General features: G+C 39.1%; 1 protein-coding gene across 1 annotated transcript in view; it reads right to left on the reverse strand.

The window, feature by feature from the left end:
- The window catches only part of LOC124802945 (rab3 GTPase-activating protein non-catalytic subunit), a 171,428-nt gene that overhangs the window by 47,329 nt on the left and 110,633 nt on the right, over positions 1-13,466 (reverse strand). Inside the window, exons 17-19 of the mRNA XM_047264033.1 lie at positions 7,151-7,272; positions 5,760-6,017; positions 35-208 (exon numbers count right to left, since the gene is read on the reverse strand). Of these exons, the coding sequence (XP_047119989.1) occupies positions 35-208; positions 5,760-6,017; positions 7,151-7,272 (554 nt within the window). The remainder of the gene's footprint in view (positions 1-34; positions 209-5,759; positions 6,018-7,150; positions 7,273-13,466) is intronic.

Genomic DNA, 13,466 nt, shown 5'->3' on the forward strand with positions numbered 1-13,466 from the left:
CATGTAATGTAAAATCATTCCACCAAATCCTTACCATGCTTCATGTGGACAGATGGAATGATATTAAGGCAATGTATTGCTGAATGAAGTGCTACCATGTTGTCGGGATTATGTTGCCAGTGAAGAATGTATTCCCAACAAAGATTGGCTAAGAGTATACTTGATGACAAACTATAAGGAAAATGGTGTTTTAAGATTGCCAGGAATTCTGTAAACAATGAAATTATAAAATTAATGCAAATGATAATGTGAAACAATAGAGCAGAAACACAATACTTAACTTTACCCTACTCTAATTTCCACAATAAAACGTGTAACATTTCTTTTTTTTTGAGAGACAGAGAGAGAGAGAGAGAGAGAGAGAGAGAGAGAGAGAGAGAGAGAGAGAGAAAATGAAAAGAACTCTGACTGGATGCTGAAAATTAATTCAAGTGCAAGTAAATCTACACATATTTACTAGGTGTAAAAGAATGAGACCGGAATTTTGTTGCAATAATTACGCGTCTGTTGTTTGCAACTGATAAACAATATTTTATTCAAGATAATATCCATTGCTATTTATACATTTCTTTCATCTCTTCCACAGGCTATGAATGCCACGCCAAAAAAACAGTTCTTCTTTTGAAGCGAATGAGTCAGCAAGCCATTTTCATATGAACTGAAGTGTTGTTCCGCGACAGTGTGTCCCAATGATGCAAACAGATGATAATCAGAAGGAGCCAAGTCTGGAGAATAAGCCGCATGCCCTAGTATTTCCCAACTGAGTGCCTCGATCATTTCCCTGACCTGTTTTGCTGTGTGTGATGGGGCGTTATCATGGAGCAATATGAATTTGTGTTGCCTTTTCCATATTCTTGTCAGTTTTCATGTAATGCTCGATTTTAATCGATCATTTGCTGTTGGTAGCGATCAGTGAAACACAGATTTAATCCGCCAGAAAGTTTCATATCAGCGCACACTCCACTGCAGAGGGAAAATCTCATTCTGGAAACATCCCCCAGGCTGTGGCTAAGCCATGTCTCCACAATATCCTTTCTTTCAGGAGTGCTAGTTCTGCAAGATTCGCAGGAGAGCTTCTGTAAAGTTTGGAAGGTAAGAGACGAGATACTGGCAGAAGTAAAGCTGTGAGGACGGGGTGTGAGTCGATGGTAGAGCACTTGCCCGCGAAAGGCAAAGGTCCCGATTTCGAGTCTCGGTCCAGTACACAATTTTAATCTGCCAGGAAGTTTCAAAAAAATGCTGACTACAAAGTGAGAAGCACATTTTTTTCAACTCACATTAAAGTAGACACTGTTAAGAAACAACGAAGTGAAGTTAACAATAAGAAGTAAAATGTGAAAAAAGAAACAGAAGGAAAAAATATTAACGAATCACAAATAGTTAAACACTTGATAGGAACTGAATGACAGTTCCATAAAAGAAGTCAACGATGGGAACCATTGGTATTCCACTATAAACAAGACTCTGCCACGTTATGCCAGAAACAATTGCATTTGAGAGACAGAAAAGGAACTGTTATAACATGACTTTAGCTGTATTTAAAGATAGCTAAAAATTCATACTGTGAAATTTAGCTAACTCAGTTTCTTCACGAGATTCAGGAGGCAGTTAATATGGACACCCAGATTTATGCCATGTTCCTTGACTTCTGGAGAGCATCCAATACACAGAAAAACAAATATGAGCTTATGGGATGCTGGACTGACCTTGTGTCACCCTTAGTGGGGTAAATTCAACAGATGTAAAAGTAGACTTGGGTGTACTTCAAGAGCGTGTTACTGGCAGCTCATAATTCACAGCATGTATATAAAATGACCTGGTGGATAATGTTGAAAGTTCTGAATATCAGGAAGACACAACAACATAAAGTTTTACTGAGATACAGGAAGAGCTGCAGAGTCCTTCTGCTTGGTGCAGAGACTGATAGGTGACCCTCAACATAAACAAACATAATGCATTGCACATGAACAGGCAAATTGATCTCTTCATACACCATCAATAACCAGAAACAGAATGAACCATATGGCTGGGGTCACAGTGGTGTTGACAACAGCCACAAGATGCTGGCACCAGAAGTCACCTGATAACATCAGCTTACAGCTTGGTCACCTCCTTCATCAGTTTTTGGCATGATCAATTCTAAACTCTTTGAGTGGGATGGATGAAAAAATCATTAGCAACAGATATTCTTCTGGAACAAGTCAAATTGTTGCATTGTGGATTTTCCTATTAAAAAATAATTCCAAATGCTTGTGAATGTACTATAGCTTTGGTAAGGGTGAGAGCATCACAGAGATTGTCAACAAATTCCCACAATAAACAATGAAAGAGAGGAATTGTATATTACGGAGAAGTTCACCATTAAAATTCCACGAGTGTGTATTTTACAAAGAGTTAAAAAGCATACTACACCCCCCCCCCCCCCCATGCGCATGCGGCCCCCCCCCCCCCCCACACACACACACAATTTTCTGCAATTACCATTAAGAGGAAAACAATATAAATTTGAAGTCATATGGAGGCTTACAAACAGCTATTCTTCCTGTACACAATTTGTGGATGGAAAAAGGGTAATTCATAATTGTACCAGAAGTACCCTCAAGATGGTTTGTGATGTCAGATGTAGAGTTATCAAAATAGCTACCTTAGACCATATTACATATAACAACATAGTAAACATAGTATAAGAAGTAAATACCTGAACAATAATAAATTCAACTTCAGCAAATAAATTATATGAAACATGAACAACAGATGAAGGAAGGACAGCTGCTAGAAATAACAGCACACTGATCCAATGGGAAGGAAGGAAGATTAACATTTAAGACTCCTGTTGATATTCAGGTCATGACCAGTGGAGTATATATGCTCAGAGAGGATGATCATGGCAAATGGCACGTGTAGTGGCTTTCTCGAAGGAACCATCTCAGCATATGGCTGAAGTGGTTTAGGGAAACCACTTAAACCTGAACCAGAATGGCCAGAGAATGATGTGAACTGCACTACTCCTAAACGTGAGTCTGCACCACTAAACGTGAGTCTTGTGTGTTAATCACTGCATCCTCTTGCTCATCAAGTTTAGCTTCCATCCTATATGTAAGAGAGAATCACCACAACAGCATCAGAAGAAAAGACAGGTCAAATTATTGGCTTTGCAGTTAAATAAAATATTCTCTCAATGATAACTTTAATTACAAAGAATCCTTTTGTGTCACTGACGTGGACAAATAATAATAATAATAATAATAATAATAATAATAATAATAATAAAGGCTACTGATGAAAATCTAGTTTGTTGTTAACATTTAGTTCAACAACTTTACATTTCCAGCTATTAAAGGGCCAAGCAAAACTGTCATTAACTGAGTGATGTGTGGCGAGGTATTGTGGCTTCATACTTATTTAGTGCAGGCTTCCTACTGAGAACTCAACACACCCACAATTTTCCCCATTTTGTATCAACACTGAATTCTCATATGCCAGAATGACCTGTTACATAGTTTTAATGAAAACTTCGCTCATTACTGAAGTCAAAAACTACAATATTTAATATTCTTTTTGTCAGTCGACCTCAGAGGATCTACATCACCGTACGATGAATGACAGGAGGTACACTGTACCACTACTAGTAATTTCCCTTCCTATTTCACTTGCAAACAGCTGAGGCAAAACGACTCTCCACATGACTCTGCACGATCCCTAATTCCTCTGCTCTTATGTTTGTGGTCCTTACATGAAACATTTGATAGTGACAGTAGGATCGTTCTGCAGTCAGCTTCAAATGCTGGTTCTCTAAATTTTATCGTTAGCATTCCTCAAAAAGAACCTCCCTTTCCCACCAAGGATCCCAATTTAAGTTTCAGAAGCATGTGTTGATTAAACCTACTGAAAAAAAAAATCTAGCAGTCAGTCTGAGAATTGTTTTGATGTGTTCCTTTAATCTGACCTGGTGGTAATTCTAAACACTCAAGCAGTACTCAAGAATGGGTCACACTAGTTTTCTATGTGAGGTTGCCTTTACAGATGAACCACACTTTCCTAAAATTCTCCCAACAAACTAAAGTTGACCATTTGTCATTCTCACTGCAATCCTTAAATGTTCATCCCATTTCACATCGCTTTGCAACATTATCCCTTGATATTTAACCAACCTCACTGTGTTAAGCAGCACACTACTAATGTTGTATTCAAACATTACAGGATTGTTTTTCCTACTCATTTGCATTAACTTACATTTTTCTACATTTAGAACTAACTGCCATTCCTCATACCAATGATGACATCTTCCCATGCACCACAACATTGTCAGCGAACAGCTACAGATTGCTGTTCACCCTGTCCATCAAATCATTTATCTATATGGAGATAATAGCAGCCCTTTCACATTTCCCTGGGGCACTGCTGATGACAGGCGAGGGCAACATACTTCCTTAAGAAGTCTTCACACCATTCTCTTATCTAGGAAGATATTCCGTAACCTCATACCTTTATTAACAGCCTGTACCATAGCACTGTGTCAAACACCTTTCGGAAATCTAGAAATATGGAATATGCTTGTTGCCCTTCATACAGAGTTTGTAAGATATTGTAAGAAATGGGAAAGCTAAGTTTCACACGAGTGATACTTTCTAGAACCATGTAGATTCAAGAACATGAAGCTTTTTCATCTCAAGGAAGCTTATTCAGGGTCTATAATATGTAGACAAGGAAAAAAATTTCCAGATTTCCCAGTTAAAAATACACTTTTTCACAGGTGAAAAATACCCATTAAAAAAAAGTGTTTTTGGAAAGATCTTTGATGCACAGTAACATGTACACTGCATATTTTCGTGTGATGAAAGTATAAAGACGAATTCCATCAAACACAGCATGTTAGTTTCCAAAACACTGAAATCAATGTTGTGGTGTGCTTTTATCAGCCAATCACAGCTCACGTCACTTGACCTTGCCAGCAAAATGACAGCAGGTACTCAGAGCAGAGGACACGTGATGTAGTCCGCCAATAGCAACATCACTGTTAGATAGTGCAAACACACAAATACAAAAAGATCATGGTTTAAATTAATATACATATACCATAGTTACAAAAAAGCTAAGCTGGATCCAAATTTTTTTAATTGGCTGATCCTCTGAATGAGAGTCAAACACACTGTGATTTAAGAAAGTCACTACACATTGTCACACATAACGTAGTTCATGTTCAGTAAAAGTAAATTTACTTTGAAAGTGTTGCTTCTCAACCACCATTTGCAATATTTTCCTGTGACCTGTTAGAAACAGGTTCATTTGAGCAGTTGCCAGAGAGCACCAGATCACAGGTGTTACTGCTCATGTATATGTACAATGACGTAGAAAGCCTGTGCTTGGTGTTTACTCTGCTCCTACACTTTTCGTTGCATTTCTGTTTTGATTTTCATGTGTAGTGGGGCATCACATGACCATGCATTTTCTATTGTCACACCAGATTGGTCAACGAGTGACTGCATAGCAGCCTTCGGGAAGCATAGTTATTTTACGTAGGACCAGAATTTTACCGGGTTCTCTGGTAGATTATTTGCTAAGGTATGGTCGCAGTAGCTTTGTATGCTTTGCACATTAATCTTTTTGTTCTCTCTGGAAAAAAAAGTTCATTTATTATTGCATGTCAAGATGTTTCTTTTACTCTTTGTTTCCCTCTACACAGTGGAACTTAATTGGCTCTGCTACATGACTCAAAAAGATTAGTTAGAACAATAATGCGTTTACGCTAGCAGACTCACCGAGTACCCTTAGCTGCCTCTCATCCGCGGCTGCAGCTTCCATCCCTGGATCAGCTTCTACTTTATCTCCTTCTGTGATTTGATGAGAGATGAGTCGCTCCTTTCGTGAAGGCATATCCTCATCACTTAGAGGTGCTTGGGCTGCTGCACCTTGCTGTAATTCCAGTGCGTCAAATTCTGCATCCCTCAAATCCACTAGCGATGCTGCTTCCAGACCTGCTGAGCTTAGCCAGCGGGCGACTAGTTCTGAGATAGAGCCTAAGGAATGAATGTCGTAACGAGAACTGAGTTCCAACTCAACACACACATTTTGAAAACTGCTCTTCTCCTGACACAAAATACTTGAAGCAACATTAAATTACCCAAAATCACACTTTTATTTAGATTTTATCACATTATTTCCTACATCACATAAGTTCTGATGAAAAGTATGCTCTTTAGTTTATAAGTAAAAGAAAGATATGCTGGTACTTCATTCTGGTACAGTAAACAGTCTACATCCTGTATAAACATTACCCCTCAATCTCTGTATAATTTCCAACATATGACCTCATTACAACTGTTTATAACTATGTACATGCCCTTTGCTATTACACTGATACGACTTTCACATAAATGTACTTTAAATAAGTGCATGCTTTAGTATAGTAATAACAAATTTTTCTCAAGTTATGAATCAGTCATATTGAGGCAATTGCCTACATATGAGTATTTCACTAAATCAGTGCATCTTCTGCATCAATCACTTTTTAACTGCCCAATAAATCTGGCTCAATATATTTCATGGGCATTAAAAAAGTTTTTATGTAGGCACCATAGTTTGAAAGCATGCTACTGAAACACTGCATGTAGAAAGGTAACTAGTAAAGAGTTTTGGGCTGGCTTAATCAAATAATTATAATACATCCACAGTTAGTGTAATTTAAATTATTAAGTAAGATAAAAAATAATATTTTTTAATTTTTTATTGAGCAACTGAAATGCAACATAGAAGCATCTACTCACAGCAACACAACACGTGGGTCCCCTTGTCCTGATTTATGAGTAACCAGTCATTTCTGTTTAACCTTCCCCAACACATCCCTTTTTCCTCCCCGAGGAAGGAACTTATAGTTCTAAAAGCTAGGATGCTATTGTGTAATTTTACTGTTATATGACAAAACTGAATATTTCATCTCCTGGAGTTAATGCATTACTGACCAGTAATTCTTTCTCATAATTTAATAGTTTTCTCAAATTAATTTTCCTTTTTTAAGCTAAGAGTTACAATTAATCTCCTACATAAATCAACTAATTAGGAATTGAACACCGTACAGTAGATTTTTCAGAGAAAATTCAGGACTAAAGCTAAAATCAAAGAGCCCTTCACAGAGAAGAACAGTCACACTCACCTTTTCCTTTTTCCAGAACATAATTAAGTGAAATTATGGGTTTGGTAAAGGGTAAGACTAGAAGACCCTTTCCAGGATTTCTCATAGCAGCTGCCAGTCCTTCATTAACTAGAGGTTTTTGCCTGAAAAAATAGCAACCCTTATAAAAACTACAACACTTAGAATTAAAAATGTCCACAAAGGCCATGCACATAACAAAGTTTGTGGTCACTGTAACACGGAAAGAACAGTCTGAATGAATACTAACTCTAAGGATAAATAGGGTGCAATTTCAGCATGTGATGGTTGGCCTCCAGGAAATATCTCTGATATTGTGACATCTTATCTATGAGCCATACGACTTTGTACATATTGTCGTCTCAAAGCTGGACCAATGTAATGGGTGCAGATCTGCCCATGTTGATGAGCCAAACACCATCAGTTATGGGCTGGACTGGTGGAATGTACATAATAACACTGGTTTCTATTGTCCAGTAACCAGAAAACCTCAGATTTTAGAGAGTATGTGTGTGTCAGAATTGACATGCTGATTGGCAAACTACAGCACTTTTTCATGATTTCTGCTTCAATCTTTCTTTAGTATAGCAACATGTGTGTTAGATACTACCATTGTGTATGTTTTGAGGCCAATACCAAACAAACATCTAGTGTGATGGTTGGGTCACTATCTACATCTTCATCTACATACAAACTCCACAATTCACTGTACAGTGCATGGCAAAGGGTACCCTGTACCACTATTAGTCATTTCCTTTCCTGTTCAACTTGCAAATAAAGTCAGGAAGCTGTCTATATGCCTCCATATGAGTCCTAATTTCTCATATCTTTGTGGTCCTTATGTGCAATGTATATTGGAGGCAGTAAAATCATTCAGCAGTCAGCTTCAAATTCCGGTTCTCTAAATTTTCTCAATGGCGTTCCTTGAGAAGAACATTGCCTTCCCTCCCAGAATTCCCATTTGAGTTCCCGGAGCATTTCCGTTACATGTTGTTCAAACCTACCAGTAACATATCTAGTAATCTAGCAGTCTGCCTCTGAATTGCTTCATCTTATTTTAATCCGATCTGGTATGGATCCCAAACACTTGATACGTAATCAAGAATGTGCCGTACTAGCATCCTATATGTGGTCTCCTCTACAGATGAGCCATACTTTCCTAAAATTCTCGAATAAGCCGAAATCAACCATTCGATTCCCCTACCACAATCCTCACCTGTTCATTATTTTCATACAGCTGTGCAGCATTATGCTCAGGTACTTACATGACATGACTGTGTCAAGCAGGACACTACTAGTGCTGTATCTGAACATTATGCATTTGTTTTTCCTTCTCATATGTATTAACTTACATTTAGAGCTAGCTCCCATTCATCAGACCAATTAGAAATTTTGTGTAAGTGATCTTGTAACCTCACATAGTCACTCAACTTCGACATCTTACCGCAGCATCATCAGCAAACAGCAGCAGATTGCTGCCCACCTGCCTGCCAAATCATTTATGTATATAGAGGATAAAAGCGGTCTTATCACAGTTTCCGGGCATCTCCTGATGATACCCTTGTATCTGGCTAACGCACTCTGTTGAGGACAACATACTGGGTTCTCCAACTTAAAAAGTCTTTCGGCCACTCACATATCTGTGAACCCATTCCAATGCTCGTACCTTAGTTAAAAACCTGCAATGGGGCACTGTGTCAAATGTCTCCCTGAAATCTAGAAATACGGAATCTGCCTGTTACCCTTCATCCATAATTCACAGTATATCGTGCGAGAACAGAGCAAGCTGAGTACCACACAAGCAATGATTTCTAAAACCATACTGATTCATGGATATAAACTTCTCTGTCTCAAGAAAGTTTATTATATTAGAATTAAGAATATGTTTATGGATTCTACAGCTAACAGAAGTTAGGGATAGTGGTCTGTAATTTTGCGGGTCTGTTCTTTTGCCCTTCTATTATACATGAGTCAACTGTGCTTTTTTTCAGTTGCTTGGGACTTTGCTCAGGTTGAGAGATTCACAATAAATGCAAGGTAGGTAAGGGGTCCAATGCCGTAGAGTACACTTTAAAAAACCTAATTGGGATTCCATGCGGACCAGGTGACTTATTTGTTTTCAACTCTTGCTGTTGTCTCCCTACGCAGGTATGCTTATTACTATGTCTTCCATACAGGAGTCAGTCTGATGGTTAAACAACAGTGTGTTTGTACTATTCTCCTGTGTGAATGATTGCTTTTATGATAAATTTAAAACTTCGGCTTTCGTTTTGCCATCTTCAACTGCCACAACACACTGGTAAACAAGTGACTGGATGGAAGCCTAAGACCCACTTAGCGATATTGCATAGGACCAGAATCTTCTCGGCTTCTCTGCCAGACCTATTGCTAAGGTATAAAAGTGGTAGTAGTTGTATGATTCACACACAGGTCTCTTCCGAAGACGCGTGAATCTCTGCTAACCATTGCCTATCATCATTTAGGTGTTCCCTTTTGAACTGAGAGTGCAACAGCCTCTGCTTCCTCAGCATTTTTGAATTTTGTAAAATCATGGTGAATCCTTTCCATCGTTAATCCACTTACTAAGCACAAATTTTCCAGACAATGATTAACAATCTGTTTAAACCTTGCCCATAACTCCTTTACGTCCATCTTACTGAAACTAAGTGATGTCAGTTACCCGTGTAAATTAGATGCTAACAACTGCTTATCTGCTCTTTCTACAAAAAAAAACCCTCCTACCCTTCTTAGTTTATTTATTAACTTTTGTAACAATAATTGCTACAATAACCTCAAGATTGCTAATCCCCATTTCTGTACTGACATTGTAGATAAGGTCTGCTTTATGTGTAGCTACAAGGTTTAAGATATTTCCATTGTGTGCGGACTGATTGGCTAGCTGCTAAAGACAGTTTCCAGAAAACGTGTTCAAAGGTACTTTGCACGATTGTATCTGTACCAAGCACAATGAATCCATAGACATTCCAGCCTATATTGGGTCGGTTAGAGTTGCCTCCAACTAGTACTGCATGATGGACTCACTTCCAACTAGTATTGCATGATCTAGGCACTTACGCGATACCGACCATAGACTCTCTTTGAATGACTCAAATTGTTGCAGTGGACTTGGGTGGCTGTAAAAAATCCAACAATTAACTTGGTTTCACCTACACCTGTTACACACAACCAGATAACTTCACTGTTTCACTCAACTTTGACCTCAGCAGAGACAAGGATTTTGCCAGCTGCAGTGAACACACACCCTCCTATGGCCTCTAATCTGTCTTTCCAATATACGTTCCATTACCCACTAAATATCTCAGAGCTTCCCACTTCAGGTTTCAGTCAGCTCTTGGTCCTAAGAGTAATATGAGTGTGAGAAATTTCTTGGAGGGCAGTAAATTCAGGAACTTTGTTATGAATACTTTGACAATTTACTGACAAAATTTTGACATTCAAAGTGTTTTTACTCTGAACACGGTCTGACTTACCTTGCTGTGTATGTCTGACTTACCTTGCAGCATATTGACTGCTGAATGCTCACCAGAGTACCACAAGTTACCGCATAGCTTAAGAAACCCTCATGTGTACTCCACAGGTACTCTGCTATCGAAGAAGCTGCTTCCGTTGTGCAGTGCACTCCTGATCTATTGATAGGTGTCCTACAAACCCTAACTGATAATGCTGATCTAGAAATCATAGCCAAGACTGTCACAGAGTCAACGAAGCCTTTGGTTGAGACCCTCCACGTGATGCCAAAGCAAAAGGACCACGATCAGCTCAGGGAACAATGCCGCAAAAGGACCATGATCAACTCGAGGAACAATGCTGCAAAATGGTTATAATGTGTGAGCTCAACTCTCATATACAGAGGAAGTCCATGTTGTGACCACTATATCAGGATGGGTATACAAACAGGGATACTGTTCCTTCTTCAGGCAACTCCACATTGCTGTACTTCAGCAGGCTATTACCTCGCTCTATGTGGCGAGGAATCTGCAAGGTTTCTTTGAAGACCAACATATACCACTGATTCCCAGACCTGAATGATTATCTGAAGTTTCACCCATTGGACATGTAAGGCACTTGGTTGGTCAGTTCATCAGAGGCTTATAGCAACAACTCTTGACACTTTGTGGACCCGCAAACAAACTGCATGACAGGAGCACATTTAGGCCCTCTCTGAGTCATAGAAACTTCAGAGATTCTGATTGCAGTACATGGGGCTTCAGATCATTCTGAAATATTATGCTAGAGTACTATATTTTTCACAGAAATTTACTATATTAACACATATAGGTTAACAAAAGGACATTAACTGTAAACAAAGTTTGCACAGATACTTGTTAATTACAGCTGAGTGTACTACACAATAGCAAAAGGTTGTATACTCATAGAGCAATATTGTTTGGATGCATTTTCCACACATATACCTTTAAAGTATTCACTGCGTAAATTAGCTGGAAAAAGAGAGAGACAGAGAGAGAGGGTGGGGGGCAAAGAAAACGAGACAGTTTATAGTAAGATAACATAGTTTTTCTCAACATCAATGCCTGAACTGTGTCAAAATATCTTAGGGGTTCAATATCAGACTGAGTTGTCTGCTGTCTGCTTATATGACTGAATGATAAGGCACACTCACTAGGGCACAATACTCGTGGGGAGCATGGTTCAAATCCCCATTTGGCGAAGTTTTTCTGTTGATCTTTCCCTACAGTCAGTCAGCAGCTGCGTGACAAGACAGAGCAGCAACAGGGAAGCAACCGATTTTGTGACATTTTACAAGTTCCCAACAAGGAGCAAATTATATAATTTCATATGTGCGCTCTGGTAGTTTAAGTTTTTGAATTTCTGTGGGTTAATTTAAAATAATAGACACAGTTTTCATGCTTTTGTTTGTGTCAGAAAATAACAAATTTTGTGACATTTTACAAGTTCCTAACCACGAGCGAATTACTCAATCATCACCTGTGTGCATTGGTAGTGTAGCTTTTGAATCTCTGTGTGTTAATCTACTTTACTAGGTACAGTTCTTGCATTTTCCTTAGTGTCAACAGTAGAGATTCTTAGCATGTGTTGATGGTCATTTGTTAGTGTAGCGTAGTATTCCACCATTTTTAGTACGGATAGGGACTGCAATTGCTGTGAGTTGAGTTGGTGACACTCTAGATACTATCTGTGGCTGATACTGTCCCTCAGCCAAATGCAGTCACTTGTCCTGTTTCAAAGAAAACCATGCAGTCTGCAAGATCTGGGCAGTCACAGAGGGTGGGATTACCCGTAGCTCCAATGTTAGGCATGTTATGAAGTCCCTTAATGACATGGTTTCCAGAAGGGGAAGAAAGCCAACGGCCACTCCGTGCGCATACCATGTGGAGCCATTCCAGATGTGGAATGGGTCCTGCCAGATGTCACGAGGAGCACAGAGCACAGGTTGCAGCCAACTACCAGTGGTGGCTAATGTAAAGTACCAATGATGTGTGTTGCTTTTGACCATAAGAGATTCTCTCTGGTTTCAAGTGAGTATCAGAAATGGTGAGGGCTGCCAGTCTTGCTTGTGCAATGAAAGCAGAGCTCACCATTTGCAGCACAGTCGACAGGACTGATTGCAGACATCTGGTACAAAGCTGAGTGGAGGGTCTGAATCACAGGCTCAGACAGTTCTGCGACGGTATAGGCTGAGGATTTCTGAACTTGTGCTGTAAGGTGGTTGGGTATCAGGTTCCCTAAATAGGTGAGGAGTTCATTAAACTCAGGAGATGGTTACATGGATAGCTGGGAACTGTGTTTTTTGGACTGGACTGTTTTTTAGGTTAGAGGACCTTGGGGAAACACAGAAATGGCCTCAGTCTGAAAGGATTTAAGTCGAACACAGGAAGAATGTAGATCTCGGAACCATTGGTATAACAGTTGTAAACTGTCATAGATGTGTTGGGAAAGTATCAGAGCTCCAAGCACTAACAGAAAGCACTGATGCCCAAATTTTTATGGGCACTGAAAGCTAGAGAGAAGTTCAGCTGAAATTTTTGAGAAGGACCTAATAGTGTTCAGAAAGGATAGGATAAATACAGTTGGTGTTGCTGTGTTTGTTGCTGTTAGAAGTAGTTTAGCTTGTAGCAAAATTGATGTAGATAATTCCTGTGGGTTAGTGTGGGTAGAGGTCATTCTTGGCAACCAGAATAAAATAATAATTTGATCCTTGTACTGACATCCCAACTCATATGATGCAATTGCTGACAGGTTCAAAGAAAACTTGAGTCTAATTTCAAGCATGTACCTGTTTATACAATAACAGTTGGTGGTGACTTCAACTGACCCT

This window comes from Schistocerca piceifrons, chromosome 6 (assembly GCF_021461385.2).
Source record: "Schistocerca piceifrons isolate TAMUIC-IGC-003096 chromosome 6, iqSchPice1.1, whole genome shotgun sequence".
Lineage (NCBI taxonomy): Eukaryota > Metazoa > Arthropoda > Insecta > Orthoptera > Acrididae > Schistocerca > Schistocerca piceifrons.